This window comes from Cygnus atratus, chromosome 4 (assembly GCF_013377495.2).
Source record: "Cygnus atratus isolate AKBS03 ecotype Queensland, Australia chromosome 4, CAtr_DNAZoo_HiC_assembly, whole genome shotgun sequence".
In the NCBI taxonomy this organism is placed as follows: domain Eukaryota; kingdom Metazoa; phylum Chordata; class Aves; order Anseriformes; family Anatidae; genus Cygnus; species Cygnus atratus.
Genome location: NC_066365.1, coordinates 43,523,875 through 43,542,968, shown reverse-complemented (window position 1 = coordinate 43,542,968; position 19,094 = coordinate 43,523,875). Strand labels below are relative to the sequence as shown.

The 19,094-nt window shown below is 41.2% G+C and overlaps 1 protein-coding gene across 1 annotated transcript in view; it reads left to right on the top strand.

The window, feature by feature from the left end:
* The window catches only part of SPATA5 (spermatogenesis associated 5), a 191,807-nt gene that overhangs the window by 1,190 nt on the left and 171,523 nt on the right, over positions 1-19,094 (top strand). Inside the window, exons 3-9 of the mRNA XM_035553149.2 lie at positions 314-471; positions 4,148-4,206; positions 5,250-5,879; positions 8,187-8,316; positions 8,984-9,040; positions 9,914-10,037; positions 11,332-11,587. Of these exons, the coding sequence (XP_035409042.2) occupies positions 314-471; positions 4,148-4,206; positions 5,250-5,879; positions 8,187-8,316; positions 8,984-9,040; positions 9,914-10,037; positions 11,332-11,587 (1,414 nt within the window). The remainder of the gene's footprint in view (positions 1-313; positions 472-4,147; positions 4,207-5,249; positions 5,880-8,186; positions 8,317-8,983; positions 9,041-9,913; positions 10,038-11,331; positions 11,588-19,094) is intronic.

The following is a 19,094-nucleotide window of genomic DNA, read 5'->3' as shown; positions in this document are numbered from 1 at the left end:
TACCATTTTCTAGCCTGTACAACGTATACTTTTGTGTCATCTGTAGGATGGCTGTAAAGTTCACGTGGAATTTTTGTGTCTCCTTTATAGGCAAAATACAATCACTTCCCTTTTGAAAGCTATCTTCAGAAAAATAATTCGAAAAGTACTTACTAGTATCTTATTTCTCCGTGGAACCACATTGCAGCCTAATCCTCCTCCTTCCTCAGCCCATGTTTTTGTTAACAAAACATTGCTTACTTTAACTGGAGGACTGAAAACTGGGGGGAGATATCTTTTAATTAACAGCTGTTTGCTTTGAAACCCTTCCTAGGTCTGCACTGCTTGGCCCACCACAGGCTTTCCAGGCGGCAGGGTTGGACTGAGTGAAACCACGCAGAAGAGCCTGAAAGTAAATCCGGGTGATGCTGTCACCGTGCAGCCTGTGACCGGGGCAGTTATCCAGGCAGAAGAGGTTGATGTGAAGTTGAGGTATGGAACTTGTCACGGCCCACTGATGTACCTACCGTGAGGTATCTGCTTTGCACTGCAATCTTAAAAGACACCGCTTTTCTCTCTTGCTTTGATGGAATTAGTATGCATACAAAGTCAAATATGCCTTAATCTTTCAATCATCTGTGCTGAAGTTTAAAAACTGGGGGCTGATACCTCCTCTGTGGGCTGAAGAGTGGCTCAGCTGCTGTACAAAATCTCAGCTGAGCGGTAGAGATATCGTGAGACTGTAATGCTACCAAGACCACTAGTCTCAAGAGGTTCTTCATTTTATGTTAAATTAACTAATAGTGATGTTAGCCTAACACCTCTTGAAGTGGAGATCAGGCTTTTGGCAGGTGTGTATAACTGTGTGATCAAGGTAGATTCTTTATACTTGTAAGTCACTTGTAAAGGATGAGGATGATGCCAGGCTAGAAAGGACCAGAAGGAACCTGTGTTGTGGCTGTTGTCATTAGGAAGTGCGCTGCTAACTGCTGTCTGAAAAGCTCGTGATGACAAGTCCTGTCACAGTTAAGACAATTTACTGGCTGACAGGTTGGGGAGAGCCCTCAAAATGTCACCACTGTATGTATGTGGTTTCTGTTTACCGGAATGTTTTTTCGGATTGGAAACTCTCACAAACATTTCTTGTTCTTTTTTTTTTTCCCTTGAAATTCATCAACGATGGGGAGCAGAAGGTGCAAATTAAAGCTGTCTTGAAATCACAAAGGCTCTGAAAAATCAGCGGTTTATTAATCTGCTGAGTGACTTCTTATCTTTGTCGTTCTCATAACATTCCACATATCAGCATTTGGGTCAATGCAGAATTTGGTTATAGTTAATTCCTAACTAAAATTATTTTACAACTACTTTTGAAAGTTACTAACACCTCTAACTTCTATAAGTTAACTTCCCTTCTTTTTCAAACCTCTGTTGTTGAATGTGACTGTCCATTTTAAAGGGGAGATGCTGTCTTCCAGTAGGTTGATTCAGAAATGTTGGTGAGGCAGCCTTGCTTTCATTGGTAATATAACCAGCCTATCTTTAATTATGCTTTTACTGGTTAACGTGGCTGCAGATTGTATACTAACTCCCTGTAATCAGCATGCTTTACCTTCCATGCCTCCCTTCTCACCGGAAAACGAAAACAATGATGTAATTACAGCTTTTTGTTATGGCTAATTTAGTCTTAGAGGAAGTTTGATTATTATTACTTAGTGGTTGAAAATACTCGGGTCATTTTAAAAAAATAAAACTAAAATAATAGCTGTGTTAAATTAAATAATAATACTAATCTAGATATATGTTGCCATGTTAATATGCAAGACAGCCCTTCTTTAAAGCTGTGACTTTTACTGAAATACATGAGCTGGCAGCATGCCTTGGGGGTGCATCCGGCTCAGCGCTGCCAGTGGGGCGAGGTAAGGGATTGTCCTGCTCTGCTCTGTGCAGCCTCACCTCGAGCACTGCGTGTGGTTTTGGGTACCACAATATAAGAAGGACATAAAACTAGTTGAGAGTGCCCAAAGGAGGGCTACAAAGATGGTGAAGGGTCTGGAGGGGAAGATGTGTGAGGAGCAGCTGAGGCCCCTTGGTTTGTTCAGCCCAGAGCAGAGCAGGCCGAGGGGAGGCCTCATGGCGGCCTGCAGCTCCCTCACGAAGGGAACAGAGGGGCAGGCGCTGAGCTCTGCTCTCTGGGGACAGCGACAGGACCCGAGGGAAAGGCATGGAGCTGGGACAGGGGAGGGTCAGGCTGGGTGTCAGGGAAAGGTTCTGCACCCAGAGGGTGGTCGGGCGCTGGGACAGGCTTCCCAGGGACGTGGGCACAGCACCGAGCCTGCTGGAGTTCAGGAAGTGTTTGGACAACGCCCTCAGACAGAGGGTCTGGTTTTGGGGTGGTCTTGCGTGAAGTCAGGAGTTGGATTCAATGATTCTTGTGGGACCCTTCCAACTCAGGATGTTCTATGAATCTGTGATAAGCTAAGGACGAAGTCAGAGGAATTATATGTAACTTCTGAAATATTTATGGTTAGGGTAATTTTTTTGGAAAGTGTTCCAAAACCAGAGTTTTCCTCTCAGGCAGGATTTTGTGTCAAGAGTCAGGCTCCTAGAACTATTATACGTAGTGTACCACCAGGTTAAAAGTCATATGAATGGCTTTTTTTTTTTTCCTTGATATAATCAAGGAGAGAAAACATTGAAACAGGAAATTGTCTGTTTTAAGCCTGCTAATTTACCTGAAACTATTGTAGTAAATTATAGTGAATTAATTGTCCTAAGTTAACAGTAAATCAACAAACTTCCTATCAGATAAGAATGTTAATTATTAAAAGAATAAATGGAAATACCATTATTCCAGTGTTTCCTAATTTTCTAGACACTTTACAGGTGTAATTTATTCTCTGAAAATTACTATCTCTGCGGATTTGCTTGCATGCATAATTTAGCTCTATTTTCCAAGTCAGTAATCAACCCCCAACCTCAGACCTTAACAGTGTAATTGAGTGTGTGTTTATTTGCCAGGAATGGCTGTGATTTTATTGAGAGCTCTCCGGTAAATTAGCGTAATATCCTGCTTTCCCTCAAATCATTAAAGTTGAGAAATTAATGTTTATTTCTAGGTTTAGAGCTCCCTCTCTTGATCATAAGTTTATTTGCAGCTGCTCTAAATGCCTTTGATGATGCTGTTCACCTCTCTGTGTAACGCTTTTCATTACACGTATCAAAGAGCTTACAGAGGCTGGGGACTCCCATGTGCAGAATGGGCCTTGTGAAAACAGAAGGGCTGATGTGTGAGGTGCTTACAGGTTGGCTGAGTGGGATAAATGGTAATGAATTATAACGATGGTTTAATGGCTTTAATAAAAGGTAAAGCTGCCGATGAAACAGGATAAAGATTGTATGGACGAACTGTCATGAAAAAGTGATTGAATGACCACGTGTGATGTTGCAGCGTATCTGAGGAGCAGGGAGAGTTAATGACATCTGTGCTCTTAGTGAGTCATGTATGTGATGTAAAATGTGTCAATATAAACACTAGTGAAAGCAGTTCATATGAGACAGCTTTTACTTTTCATTTGCTTTGGATTGAGAGCACATGTGCTCAGCCATGTGTTAAATCCCAGCGATGAGTGTGTTTCAGAAAATGCTGTACACCTGGCCAGGGCTGGCTCGGGAAGGGGCTTAAGATCTCCTGAGTCACTTAAGCTCCATTAAATAGAAGACTAGAAAATGCATTGTGGAGAAAACTTGTGTAGTATTGACAGTGGATGTGCAGTGTTTAAAAGACATGCACAGTATTGCAAATGTTCAAGGTGCCAGTTTAATCAGTAGATGATACGTATGTGTGTTTGCGGGGGTGAAAGAGACCTTTCTGATCTGTAAACGTAGCAGTGGCCATTCTGTGTGCTGAGATGAGAAGCATGTAGTCTGTATTAGTAAATATAACTAACTGTATTGATTATCACAGCATTTTGTATGGGGAAAAAATGAAACAAGTTAAATATGTGCGCTTCTTTTTTAGCTGTGTGACTATGATATGAGCCAAAGACTGTAAATAGTATCGTGAAAAGTAGGTAGTATTTATCATCAGGTGCCTCAGTGATATCGACTCTTGTTTTGTTTTTGCAGTAGTTATTGATTGGATTTTTTTTCCTTTTTCTTCCAATCACAGGGACAAAGATGCCTGTATTAAAGCTGAGGAAATGTCTGTCTGTCTGCTGAGAAACCTAGGTATAAATTTTGTTCCATTTTGTTTGACTGTTTAAATTTGTAGTGGAAGGTCAGGTTTTGTCTGCTCACACTTCTCTCAAGGATCTGTTGTCTTTTGGCCAAATCATTTTACTATGCTATAAATATCTAACTTCCCTTAATCCTGTTTGTTTATTCATTGTACCTATTGCTGTTTCCAGTTAGTTGTTTAGCTATTGTTGTTGGCCTTCTGGCTGATATTGTGGTGCACTTCAGAATTTACTTGTTTTGTGATGAACAAGAGTACAATGTTATGCATTAAAAACAAGATAAAGCATCAGTATTAGCATGAAATCCCATACTCTGAATCTTTTCTACATTGGTAGTAAATAACCAAAATTGCTCTTCGTTGTGTGGTAGATATGTGTAAGGAAAAAAAATAAAACAGGGTAAGTTTTATTTCACGGTATTGTTACTGAGAGGTGTAGTTTTTCTTCTCAGTGGTAATCTTCTGGTTCAGGAATTAATAACGCTGTTGACAAGCTAAGAAACAGTAAACATGAACTGGATTCCAAATTCATGAGTTTGGCTGAAAATAATAAATCTTGTGTACATTTTTGCTTTTGGCGTCTGTTTTTTTTTTTTGTGCCTGTAGGTTGCATTTAGTAGATCCCATTTCCAAATCTGTCTGTGTCAACACAAAGGCTAAAACCTTCCCCTTTTTAGGGCAAGACTCGGGCTAAACATGCAATATTGTGAACCTATGAGGCACACAGCAAATACAAAATTTTTACTTCTTACAGCACTAATTCCTTAATCTCAGTTTATATGAAGTTCAAAAAACTCCAAGTAACGATGAGCTTAGTAGCGAGTTTATGTATGATGACAAATGTTTATCCAGTGCAGTCTGCTTGTGTATGGAAGGATCATTTAAATTACCTGAAATTACCTTTAAATTACCTAACTACCTTCTGTTACGTTAATTTGTAGCACTCTTCAGGCTTACTTAGAAGAAAGTATTCTTAAAAGTCTTAAAGTTCTTGCTGCCAAAATAGATTGAAATTTCTTTTTTTTCTTTATCACAGATGGGAAAGTGGTTTTACCAGGAAACCTCCTGGCTTTCTCTTTCTATGGCAAACTTTGTAACATCGTGGTGATGAGAGTGAAAGGAACTGATGGCACAGAGCTGACCGCCCCGGCCACCTCCAGCGAAACGCAGGAGCCAGACCTGGAGAAATCTGACCTGGAGGCGAGCGCGCTAGATTTGTCCTTGCAGCTCAGCGGGCTGGACCTGGACGATAACCCCGGGGCTGCGTCCGTGAGCACACCGAGCAGGCGGATGGACCCAGCCTCACCAGTTCCCCCCAGCTCTGCCGCGGCATCCGGCAGGCACGGCTCTGCTGAGGGAGCCCCGACTGGCAGCCCGGGGGTCGGTGCAGACCTGCCCCATGGCTCACAGCCGGCGGGGACGGGAGGCAGGGAGGGACTCCTGCCGCCTGGCAAGGCGGGAGCAGCAAGCAGCACAGACAGTTTTTATTACATTTCTTCGAGAACTAGAATCCAGTTTGTTGAAACCAGGACCGGCGTAGCAGACGACGGTGACTGTGAATCCCGAGTTACCTATGATATGATAGGAGGTTTAAGCAGCCAGCTCAAAACTATTAGAGAAACAGTTGAACTGCCCATGAAGCAAGCTGAACTGTTCAAGAGTTACGGTATGATGCCTAAGAGTTGGCTTCCTTCATTTGATACTTTTTTTTTTTCTTTAACATGACTTCTTTTTTAACCAAGTTACTCTTCCAGAAATATGCCCTGGATTTTATGTAACGCTAATTCAGTACACTTGTGTGTCCAAACAATGTCAAACTGTTTTATAGTTTAAAATGTATGAATGTAACGGAGATGTAATTATTAGCTTTGTGAAAAATAATACATATTTCTTTCCTACTGAATCTCCAGGAAAACTCAGGTATGCATATGCAGAATTTATAGCAAACAGCAAAGAGTTTTATACTTGGATGTTTGAAAGGTACATATGTTTCTTGTGGCTTCCTAAGACCTTTTTTTTTTTTTTTTTTTGGCAGAGTCAACTAATGACGTATTTTTAAAGTTGATAAAAATTAGGACAGATTAATTCTTCTGCTGTCTTTATCCCTGTCTGTTGTAGGGTTCCTGTAAAATATTAAGGAAGTATTTGAGTCTGTTAACCCAAACTGCTTGCTGAGTTTAGTATGGAATTACAGGGTTGAAAAATTAATATGAGTACTGCTGCCATATTTTAAATTATATCTAACATATATATGAACTGAGAGGACTTTTGTGACAAAGATAAAACTGTACTGTGTATTTATTACAAAAGGATATGCACATAAAGCAGGCACGTCTGCTCACTGTACTTGTCTCGGTGTGCATTGCTGTGAGACAGGGCTCTTGCCTATAAATATTTCTTTCGTATCGTGGCTTTGAGGCTTTTTATTTCTCTGCCTCCCCTCTTCCCACACACACCTGTTAAAGAGGAGGTGAGTGCAGTGACCACGGAGACGATGTCCATGAGTCACGAGTGGTTCTTTCAGTGTGCGTGGCGTGGGCATGGCCCGGGGGTGTCAGTGGGGTGGTGCGAGGAGACTTCAGCCCCGCGTCGTCCAGCTCCGTGCTCTGACCTCCAGCCTCTGCACCACCACGTGTTTCTGTGCTGGCAGAAGCCTTGCTTCAGCATCAGCATTCTTCACCCTTTGTCCTAAAAGGGCTTGATCAGATTCTCTGCTAATTACATGAGAGAAGATGATGCTTCCCTGCCAGCTAAGCTTTTGGTAGCCATCCAAGTGCCGTGAGCCCTTGCCTCCCCGTGGGTGAGGCAGTGAGGATGTCGCTGGAGGCAAGACCTTTGGTTCAGCAGCTCCATTTCTTGCCAGCCCCAGAAACGCCACACGAGGGAGCAGCACATGCTGTAATGGACTGTTAGGAAGTAACCTGTCTGTACAGACACTTTATTGCTAGCCTCTATCGATTAGCAGATACTGTTCTTTCAAGTAAAGTAGTTCTTAAGATTCAGGCTTCTTGTCCTCACCAGGTGACTTACCCACGTCACCGCTGTCGTGTAACCTCTCCTGCAAGCATCATTCGATTGCAGCACCCATGGTGCTGGTCATGCTTCAGCACTGCCTTCCGTGGCACGGTCAATACTTTGTCCACAGTTTGTCTCTTCTTTTTGCTTTTTAAATTTTCACTTTCTGCTTTTGGCTTTGTGCCCTTTTAATTTGCCTCTGCTGGTTTGAAATGCTTTTTCCAGCTGTTGGCCTGGGATCATAATCTTACTTTTCTGCAGTTATCTGTAGTTTCTGTCCAGTTGTAACAATATCCAGGAATGCCTGGTTCTTCCATTGTCCTTTATGTTCTGTGCATGAATGTTTCTGTCTGTTTTGGCTCTCAACGTTTGCTTGTAAAGAGGCAAATTCATCCTTTTAAGGAGTGGATGTGTATTTTTCATCTTTTTTCAAAGTATTTAAGGTGTAGCTAGGTACTTCAATCAAGCCTCGCAGTATTTCTGAAACTTTTGGACTGTTGAAAAAAGTGGTTTTCTGTTGGAAATTTTTAATAATGACACTGTAACAGTCACAAGTAACTTTATTAAGTACATTCATGAAGATTAGGTGGTTAGTTCAATAATTTTTCAGGAAAAAAAAAGCACAAAGCGTGGGGAAAATGATCATATTAAAACTGAAAAAATAAAACAGTTTAAATTGTTGCAGTTTAAACAAAATCATTTGGACTTCAGAAGTATAAACCTAGATGTGTGTCCTATCTAAGTGCCACAAATGTTTTGTGCAGAGGGCTGTTCCCCCTGAAGGCATACCATTTAATCACAATGGTAAGAATAATGTTGGCTAGAGAAGTTAATTCCGAGTTCAAGTTCTAATCGGTAATAACTACGGGGCAGTGTAATGTGCAAATGGAGCTCGTTCAGTCAGGCATTTATCACAAGTAACTTTCTTCTCTGTTTGTGTGCATGTGCTTGTTCAAAGGAATCCCTCCTCCTAGAGGAGTGCTGTTGTATGGCCCTCCAGGTACCGGGAAGACGATGATTGCCAAAGCCATTGCAAATGAGGTTGGAGCTCATGTAACCGTTATTAACGGTCCTGAAATAATAAGCAAGTAAGTCCACCCAATTTATTTTCATTAATTCTACAAATATATTGCCCTAAATCTGTACTGGCATCTACCCGTTGGCGATCCATCATCGATCCATCATCCTCTCTGTAGAACTGGGTCTGGGCTATCTGTCCAAGAGTCAAAAACAAACGGGAAAAAGGGTTCTCTCAAGCAGAGGTTGTGTTTGTTTTTGCAATCAAAGAGTTTCATTGGATTTGGCTTAGAAATTTGGGTAAGGCATGGACTAAATTAAAAAGAGGGCTAAAGCTGCATTCACAGTTATGTGTTATTTCTGCAACAAGAGGAGTGACTTGTTAAAGAGTATTTGAAATTCAGCGGCGACAATGCACAGATTGATGACTCCAGCAAACTATTTTTTTTGTTTCTTTAAAAATACAGATGCAGAATCAGAAGATACAAGCTTTTCCCTTAATTTTTTTGCTGCCTGGAAAATAGTTATATCTTTGCCTGGGTCCAGTTTTACCTTAATTTTTGTCCTTGCGGAAATGAAGGTTCTTGTAGATTTGCATGTGCTTCATAAATGTGCTGGAGACTTTGAAAGGGTGTGCTGTGGCTTTTTGGAACACACAAGAGCAGTAATTTTCCAAGTTGCCTGGAAAATACCAATTAAAAAAAAAAGTTTCTTATTAAAATGTTTTAATTATTGTAGGTTTTATGGAGAATCTGAATCAAGATTACGTCAGATATTTGCTGAAGCTTCTCTACGGTTTGTTCTTTTCACTAATTGTATTCACGCTCACTTATTTGCGGTGCTGGTTCCAGCGTTCATGTTAACGTTGATGTTTTTAAAAGAAAAACATTTGCAAGAATCTTTGAATTGTAATTTTTTCCTGCAGCGGTTTTTAAAAGGAAATAAATGTATTTATATAGTGCTTAACTGAAAGGAAAGCAGTGAAATTCTAGTATGCCTGTTAAATGCTTTTGGACACTGCCCTGGTTCAGGGACTGTTACAGATGGTGCCGGATTGCTCGATCTGTATCATTAGTGCATTGTACACTTATTTCGGCAGATGGAAGCACAAGCCAGAGTTTCACCCGGATCCAAATTTTTCTGTCTAGTTTTATTTTTGGAGAGCAGAGCAGTGCTGAGCTGAGACACGGTAGCTGGCTCTAAATGAGCTAGTGTTGGTCCTGGGTATAGCGTGCCTCTGACTTAGGGTGGCGTTCTGCCCAAAATTATTCGACCTGATCAAGGCAGACTTCAGACTTCCAGGTGGTGGTTGTTCACAATACATTAGTAAAATGCTATCACATCCTGTATTTGTGGAGATGGCAAACAAAATGCTGAGTTTTTACTTATGAAAACAGTATTTTTAGTGTTGAGTCTTTGGGAGAGAGGCATAGGAACGTGGGCTGGTCAGCGTTAAGGTGTTGTCTAATTTCTTACTTACTGTAGTTATCTCTTAGAGTAGTGCCACGTTCAAGGCTGAAACTTTCAGTTGCCTCAGGGAGTGGAGTGCTTGTTAATTTTCATTGGGCCTGGATGTTTTCCTTAAACTGCTTTGCATGTCTCGGTCTTGATGTTTTAAGTCCTCCTGAGCTACTGAAGTTTTTGTTTGTTTTGTTTTGTTTTTCCCAGTCGCCCCTCCATTATATTTATAGATGAGTTGGATGCACTATGTCCAAAAAGAGAAGGGGCTCAGAATGAAGTTGAAAAGAGAGTTGTTGCTTCCTTGCTGACGTTAATGGATGGCATTGGCTCGGTAAGTAGACTTACTGAGACAATTAATGCATATGGGGACTAACTGAGCAAAATAACTTTGCTTCTATAGTGCAGCCAATTTTAGATGCATCATCTAGGGAAAAGAAAATAGCCTTAGGTGAAACTTTATATAGTAATCTAATGGTTTTTGGATGCTATGCATAAGAAGGGAATGTTGCCTGATAACTGTGAAATTAAAAAAAAAAAAAAGTGAATTTTCCATTCACTGCCTTTCATTTGCCTTCTCCAACTTCTGTAGTTTTAGAGATAAAACTGAAATTTTAGTGATAGCCTACCATTGAACTAAGCCAGAGACTTTGATTGCTCTGAAATCAAAGAAGTCAAGATACTTCTGATGATAGGCGGTCTGCATTACTGAAGGAAATGATGATTTTACGATTGCCATAGTAAAATCTAGGATATAAACAAAAGCCTACTGAAGAAACAATAGATTTAATTGACATTTGTGCATTATGAATTAAGGCCATAAAGTTTGCTGATCTCTCATTTATTATTTTCTGATTATTAGCACGAAGGATTAAAGAACTCTGTCCACGGTGTGAAAAAGCAGTCTGCTGTTTATTTAATCTGCAAACTTCTTGCTATTTTCCTGCATACTTGCTTTTGCTGACCAGTCTGGGATTGTTCACAGTCAGAAGATATTTTCTGATGGCCAAGGCTGGTGGGCGTCCTCCATGGAGAAGTATTTCATTCTCAAAACCAGAATAGCACTGCAAGCCACCTACCTGATTTTGCCTCACTTTAACAGTGAAAAAGCAGAGCTTGAGGAAATCGGTTAGGATTTTTGACCTTGCTTTTCCTGCTGAGCCTACAGGAGGTTTTACAACCTGCTGTCTCTGATGGTTTTTATACCTTAAATGATGTGCTTCCCAGCCTTGCTTGTTCAAGGCCTGTTGATACCTTTCTGATCTTGTGCCAGCACTGCCTTTTTGCTCAAACACTTAATTTTTTTTTCTTCAGTGCTTACTCTCCTGATACAGGAAAGCAAGTTCTTGGGAATTAGAGTGGGATACACTGGGATGAGGGGATCTTGGGGTAAAGTTTCTTTTGTGTTATTTGTATGTACATAAAACCTAAGGTAGTGCTACATTGCAGGCACAGGTTGGGTGGGATCACTTGTGGGGTGTATATTAGGAAATGTTTGCTTTGTTCCTTGAGACCTAGCATCAGGATTTAATGTGTGTAGTAGTTGTGAAAAGTAAGCAGGAAATATGCTTATAAGCTACATGACTATTAATTTAGTTTAATTATTCTCTGTTATTTGACATGTTCAGGAGGGCAGCGAAGGGCAGCTTGTGGTACTTGGGGCCACCAATCGTCCCCATGCTCTGGATGCGGCACTGCGCAGACCCGGCCGTTTTGATAAAGAAATAGAAATTGGGATTCCTAATGCCCAAGACCGTCTGGATATACTCCAAAAGCTTCTGAAGAAAGTTCCCCATTCGCTTACAGCTGCAGAGCTGGTGCAACTGGCTGATAGCGCGCATGGCTACGTAGGTGCAGACTTAGCAGCCTTGTGCAAAGAAGCAGGTAAGGGGTTGTGTATCTTATTCAGAATCTTACTTCATTTTTAGTCTTTTTCTTTTGTTTAAAAAATAAAAATCCACAGTCTAGTAATGGCTTTTAAAGGGATGAGACCTGGTAATTTTTGTGTCGAAGGAAACATAGCCAATCATAGAGCATGAAGAAAACCAACTGCTCCTGGGCAGACCGGGAAAACACTTCTGAGTATTCATCAATTTTAAAAATAAATGTTAATAAGACTACGGATTCCCATGTGCCATCCCTAGCACACCAGATAGCTAGCTGTGTCTCAGTTTACCAAAGGTTTAGCGAGTTAACTGACTGACCCCTAAAAGTTTTTCTGCTTGTACTCCAGCCTCCCCCTTCTGTATGAAAATCCCAAGCGTCTCAGGCTGGACAGCTTGTCCTGCAGGTCCTGATCACCAGGATCCAGAAGCAATGAGCCTGCGTGGTTGCTTCTGTATTTTGTGTCGTTTGTCTACAGACAAGGAACTTGTGAGCGGTGCCGTGGGACCGCGTGCTCTGGGTGAGGTTGGGCAGTGGAGCTGGGGCGTGCAGCCCGGGCTGGGGGCTGGAAAGCCTCCCGTGGCCTCCGGTGCAGGCACAGCTCCGGAGAGTTGTCCACGCGTCACGCAGCAAGGGTTCGCTATGTTCCAGGCAACACTTAAACACGAGTTCACTTCTGTTTTCATTGGATGAAATACTAAAAGTGCGCTCTATCAATTCTTATATTTTGCTAGAATGCGTCGGCGCGGTTTAAGTGACCTTAAATCTGCCCATGAGCAGCTGCCTAAAGCAGTCTAGTCAAAATATGACTCTTCAGTTCTGCTTACGCATATTTGCTCCCTTGTAGTTGGCAAATATGTATTTGCTGTATGTGCTGGTTACTTTTATTTCCTTTGGCACCCAGACAGCATCCTCTGGCAGTGGCATAATGCTCAGTTAATTCTTGCATCAGAATTAACTATTAAGCTGATGGAAATTTTATTAGGGCTGATGGCACCTGGAACAGCAAGGCTTTTGCTTGCCAGTTTCCAGAATTTTTAAGGGATAGTCCTCAAATACGAATTTGGCCTTTTGTATGGATCAAGAAGAAGAAATTTGTATGGACTGAGAGCATTATTTTTATAGCATTCTTCTGCTGCTTAGGGTTGTGTTTTAAGCTCTGCTTTAAGATACCAAACATTCTTTTAAAAACAAATGTATACAAACAACAACAGAGCAGACCCCTTTTTGTTTTCCTCCCTCTGTTTTTGGGAGTCTGTCAGTCTACCTGTGTCACAGTCCTGACATAGTAAACCCTTAGCTCATGTAATGTAAAATTTTGAGTGAAAATGTTGTGGCTTGAATTCCAAACACAATCCAGCCTAGGCGCTGCTCATGCATGCACACATTGATTTCATCTGGCTGCAAATAGGTGATATTTACCCACTTCATGAGGGCTTTTTAGACAATAAATTCTGAATGTTGTGTAAATTGAATGGTACGTGTTTTCTGAGCTCTGTGTAGATCCAAAAGCTCTGGCATCTAGTGGTGTCTGACTGCAGGACACGCTGTCATCTGGGAGCTTTGCATCCAAAGTCAGTGCTCGGAACGAGGTTCGTCTCCTTTTTATTAGTCTTCCCTGAAGCTGGAGTCTGTGCTGTTACGTTTCCTTGTCATTTGCTAACTTGGAGTGACCTCTGCTGGGGAAAACACAGTCCAGCTGCTTTAATTCTTTGCAGCCGACATGTATTTTTTCCTTTTCAAAAAACTGCATAAGCATGATTTGGAAGCATTACGCACACTGAATTTAAATTGCTTTGTGGTTAAGGAATGTTCTTAGTAGGGTTTTTTCTTCGCCATTTAAGCTCTCGAAATCTATTTTTTTTATATTAAATTTTCAACACCTTGTAAAATATTACTACTTTCACTGGAGTTAAACTTAGAAAAGACTAGCTTTTATGAAGCAATATTTCTCCTTAGCAGCGCAGGGTTATTCCATATGGCAAGTTTTCCAGTGTTTTGTCTAGTCTTGTTTGTTGTTGTGAGCAATGGGCTTCTATTGCTTCATTAACTGTGCCGTGGGCCAAAATGGCTTGCTGTCCAGGAATGTTCTCTGATATTCATCCTAAGTTTTCCTTGTTTACTTTTATCCCATTATTTCAATTTTCATCCTTGTATAACACATCCAGTCCCCCTCCGCAGTGTTTACACCCTTACGATATCTTGGGCTGTTGTCATGTCCCCTACCTCCTCATTCATTACTTCGCCAAACTATAAATATTTAGCTCGTTTAATCTTTCCTCATAAATAAGTCCTTCCTGCCTTCTGAGAACTTCTGTTGATCTTCTCTGAACTCCCTCCAGTTTGTCAATAACCTTTTGGTAATGTGGTGCTCAGAATTGAACGTAATATTCGTGTATATTAAAATATAAAACCTGATATAAACATGTAGTTAGGACTGCTGATGCGTGCTTCTGAGTAACCAAGATGTTTAGTATTCAGGCAGTATCTGAGTTGGGTACCTTGACAAGTTTTCAAGTTAAATGTAACTTTCACTCGTGATGTGCATGTAAGTACAGGTAAAATGTGGAAATAATTTAGAAGCATGAATTCTGAGCTCAGAAATACCCGTTCAGTTTTTAGCACAAGATTATCGTGCTTGCCAGTTGTATTGCAGCATTGGTCTTTGGGAGACTCCGGAGTCCCAGTTACCCCATTTGCATCTTTAGTTACTTTCTTTGTGGCTGGAAAGCCTGAAAGTTTACAAGCTAAATATGTTTATATTCTTAATACAAAGTTTAGATAATTTTTAAAGGACTCGTCCTTCCTTATCTTTATACTTCAACTCTGTTTTTTTTATACGCAATATTATATATATTGTGTATATACTGCTTATATAAACCAAGGCTGTAGAAATTAATATGACATGGTAAATGGAGTAATTGTAGGGCTACGGCAGCCAAAACTTTCACTTTGGCGTCACTAGTTAGGTTTCCGAAGATACTTCGTTATAAAAGCTTTTGTTTGTCTTCTATACAATTCTGAAGAACATGGATTAATGAAAAGTAAATAGCTCTTGTAGCGTTAACCATATTCCAACTGTTTTCTTGGCAGGACTTGTTTTTTCTTCCATGCAAGGAGTGCTTAGTGATACTTCTGGGGTCAGACAGGCCAGTTGTCTGTTCTGTTCAGCAGCTCAGTGCATTTTCATGGAAGTGATTAAGGAGTTTAAGGAGCTTTTAAAGTTCAGCTTGCACTGAACACTTCTCAGCTCCTGCGTGTATGGTGCGTACGGAACTGCAGTGCTGTCTATGCTGGAATGGGCAACGGGAGGAAAGGAGGTCAAGAAATCTGAGAATCAGTGCATTGTGCACTGGATTTTTCCAAACAGGTTACTGTGACCAGGCACCTGTGAAATACTGAAGTACAAATGGTCGTAATCATCGGTTAAGCACTGTTTTGATTATTTCAAGTATTTGTGGATTTTTCTTTCAATACCTTCTTTGCTGCTACAGAAGATAGTTTTAGCATTTTATAAAATGAAATGACAAAATTACATGAATATATGAAAAAATTATGAAGAATTATGAAGCTTATGGTATCGTTGCAAGAGCTGACAACAGGGTGACAGGCATCAGCTCTGTCTGTATGTGTATCCCAGCCTGAGACGTTGCACAAGGTACGTGTGTCTCTCTATCACATGTTAAGTAAGATACTGTTTGTTGGATTTACAAATAACTGAGCAGTTATGATCAGTCTGTCAAAGCTAAAAGCAAAAAAAGATATTTCTGACATGGCAAACATCACTGGTTTTGATGAAAGACTTCTCAGAATTAATGTGCCTCATCTCTGTTCAAGGTTACATTATCTATAATGACTACCTCGGAGAAATTGTGATTTGTTGAGTTTCTCTACTGCCTGGCAATTTGCTTGTGGTTTCCACCATTAGCTGCACGTTGCTTCCTCCTGTAACCTTTCAGAAAGGTTAACAGCATAATATGGAAAACCTGCAAATCCCTTCTCAGGCGCTGGACCATATCCTGTGGACATCAGCATGTGATGAGTTGACTCTTGAGGGCTTGAGTGCCCTCTGAGGGATTCACATGCACAGAATTCTTGCCAAGAAAATGGCTTGCTTATGTGTGCAGCTGGGAGAGTCATGTTCTCAAGGCTGGAAGAGGTTTCCCGTGTCCTAAATTGGTTAGTAGGCTACCTTTTAGTGTGAACAGCTGCATTCTGAATTGTTTTATCTCGAGCAGAGGCAGTGTTCAGGAGATAGACTCTGCCCTATCCTTGCATGTAATGTCAGCATTTGTATGCCCATGAGATCTCATTGCTTCTGCTTTAATTAATTGGCCACACAGCCTTTTATTAATTCCCTAAAAAAATTATAATGGTTTTAATTCAACAACAAAGATAAGCACTCCACTTTTTTTCAAAAACATATGAAATGTTAATTATGTAGCAGGGACATGAATGGTATAAACTGTACTGAATGTTAGAAGATGCTTAGCAACAAAGGTTTCCAAATATAGCAATTTATTATAAACTTATCCTTCTATGGCTGCCTGTAGCATTTCAAGAGAGTGAATATAAATATAGCTTGATTTCTTCAAGAAGTGGGTTCAGTCATCTTGTTTACAGAGAGAGGAAGTATTTGCTTTGTAACTCTTAGAATTTATCTTGAACATCCTTGTTCGCTACACATAATTTCAGTGTGCTGATATAAAACACTTGGACTGTGATAAGATAGCATCATGAGGAGAGGAAGAACAAATGTCTTTGTTTAAATTGTGGTTGCTCTTGCAATAACATCAGTTTGGTTCCAGTAAGGATGCTGCATTGCGACCAGTGTAACTTTCAGACTTCTGTGAAAGCAGCAGTCATCCTTCTGCTTTACCTCAAAGCTTTGGAAGTTGCCCGATTGCAATACAGGTAAAGGCATCACCTTGCTTCGCCTTCAGGTTTATAACGCTTCACTGACATGAGCTGGCTGTTACCAAAATGTTACAGAAAGAAGAAATTGAGCTACGTTTTTGACCATTGTAACTCGGCATTCCTGCTGAATTGGGGAAGCCACGCAGCTCTCATAGACCTATGGCATAGTCTGCTATCTTAAGGTCATGATGTTGAGTCCTCTTGCTTCGAGGTATTACTGTCCTAGATATTCACTTGGCCCTTTTATTGCCCCTGCATTCTGATAAGTAATATGGCTAGGATGAAAAGCCATTATGCTCTTTAACCTGTACCTCTGAATATTGATTATATATGCTACTAGATCTTTAAAAATAGAAGTCATTCAGTAGGGTACTGTATTTGTATTTTTGCTGGCTCTGAGACACTTTCTGCTGCATCTTTTATGAACCAAAAAAAACGTCTCCAACCCACCCTGAAGACCTGTTCATACACCTTAGCCCTCTGGCATTATAAAGAAAAAGGAATTGAAGGGCTCCTAGGTTTTTTGTTCTTCACCGTAATCAATGGGGAGGCAAATTCCCCTGAAATCCAGGACCATCTTTGTTAGATCAATGGTGTTTTTCTGCAGTTTAGGTAAATGGGCCATTTGCAGGAAGCGTGAGCTGCTTGGGCTAACTCGATTAGCGTGCATCTCTGTGTGCCCCGAGGCCCAGCCTCTGGCTGCCCCCTCCATCTGACAAACTTTGCGTTCACTCAGTGGCTTCTTGGCCTCGTAAGGCAAAGCTGAGCCCTTCATTCAGCTCAGCATGGTCTCGGTGAAGTGGCCTGGTGTGAGGGCAGCACGAGGCTGTATCCTTTCTCTAAGCCTTGAAGTTCGTGGTTCAGCTTGAGCCTTTCCCAAGACAATTTAGGCCAGAGTTCTGCCGGGGGTGTGCAGTAACTGTAAATATTTTTCTTGGATTATATTCCTAAGCGTAGGAATTTGGACCCAAGATGCTGTTGAAAATGAAGACTTTGATAAAGGCACTGGATGGCCAAGGCAACGGGATTGTTTGTTTTGTAGGGCATATTTGGAGTTGTTTTGAAATTAACTGGTCACAGTTACAGATTATGAAGGGAAAGCACTGCCTGACGTGCTATAGTTTATTCCTTTATGGAAAGTGACTGAAAACACCATGTCTAGTTTGTTTTTTTGGAAGCGTGGAAAAAGGTTGAGATTGAGCTGTTGCAAACTACCTACTACTGCATTCTCTGACTGAATCCTGATTCCCATGGGCCATTCAAAATGATGTGGGGAAGGGCCTCTTGGTTTTTGGTATAGAGAAACATGGTTTTCATGGTTTTTCTTTAGAAAACATGGTTTTCTAAACTCAAGGGGATATTAATAATACTTACATTTTTGATAAACCATCTCTTTGTATTCTTAGGAACCGGAGAGATTTTTGCAGAAATGGCAGAACACTGGACTTCAAAATGTGGAAAACCCAAACTGGGAGAACTGGGAAAAACCCAGGCGTGATACAGATGTAACACTGCAATAGATATTTAGACTGGAATGTTTGAGTTTTCTCATGCCGTGTTCCATCCCACTGATTTGCAGTGTAACAAGACCAAGACAGTCAATCTCCATCTTCAGCACTCACGAGCTTTAAGCCAGACATGGCCAGCAGGAGCGTGTGGAGCCCAGGTGGGATGTGCCCACCTCGTTCCTGACCCTGGGGTTTCTCATTGCTCACATACAGCATTGTCTCTGTGAAGCAACTAGTATGCATCTTTTTTCCTTTCTACTTCTGTGTTGAGTCTGGTTTTAAATGTAACAGTGATGGTAGTAGATTTGGTCTCAAATCCATTTTGACCCTGCCCGTACTAAAATCAGTGGGGGTTTGTTTTCATTGCAGTACATGGGGAGGGACCGAGTGCTCTACAGAGCGGTTTGTCGCGCTCCATCTTTCTCGCACCTGGAAGGTGCCAACTGATCTGTTCAGAGTCGATGCTCATCATCAGGTTGCAAAGGTGCAGGTTTTCTCAGTATCTGCATCAAGAATGCTGTTTCCCATAGCTGGTGCCAATTCAGGCGGAGAAGGAAGCATCCTGTGTTTCAAGCATGGCTATAGCTAGAGAATGTGTCTGTGTAAAAATGGTGCAGTAGCAGAAAAGGTCAAGGCTTTCTGACTCCCTCTCAGGCTCCCGATAAAATGGTTTCTAGGAATATATAATGGCAAACTTGGGGTTTGAGAGCAGTCTTAGTTCTTTTTGTAGTTAATAAAGTTCACAAAAGATTCTCTGGTAAAATGTAACTCAAGTTGTAGGTCTCTGTTAGTCCTGCAGGAATAAAACCGGCGACCAGTAAGTATCTGTGTGTTGAATGGATGCTGCTCTTGGGATGCAGAACTTGAATATTTTTAAGGGCAGCTTTTCCCTGGTTTCCCCACTCTAACTCTCAGCTGTATCCTGGCCTGAGAGCGATCCTAGTTACAACTGGACCAGCATTTAGGTGCTCTCTGTGGCGTCTTGCTGTTCAGGTAGGCGGGCAGGCCTTGTTTTCCTTCTTGCACACATGGGTCTCACCTTAGCTTAGGTGTGCCGCACGTGAGAGCGGGCTACAAACACG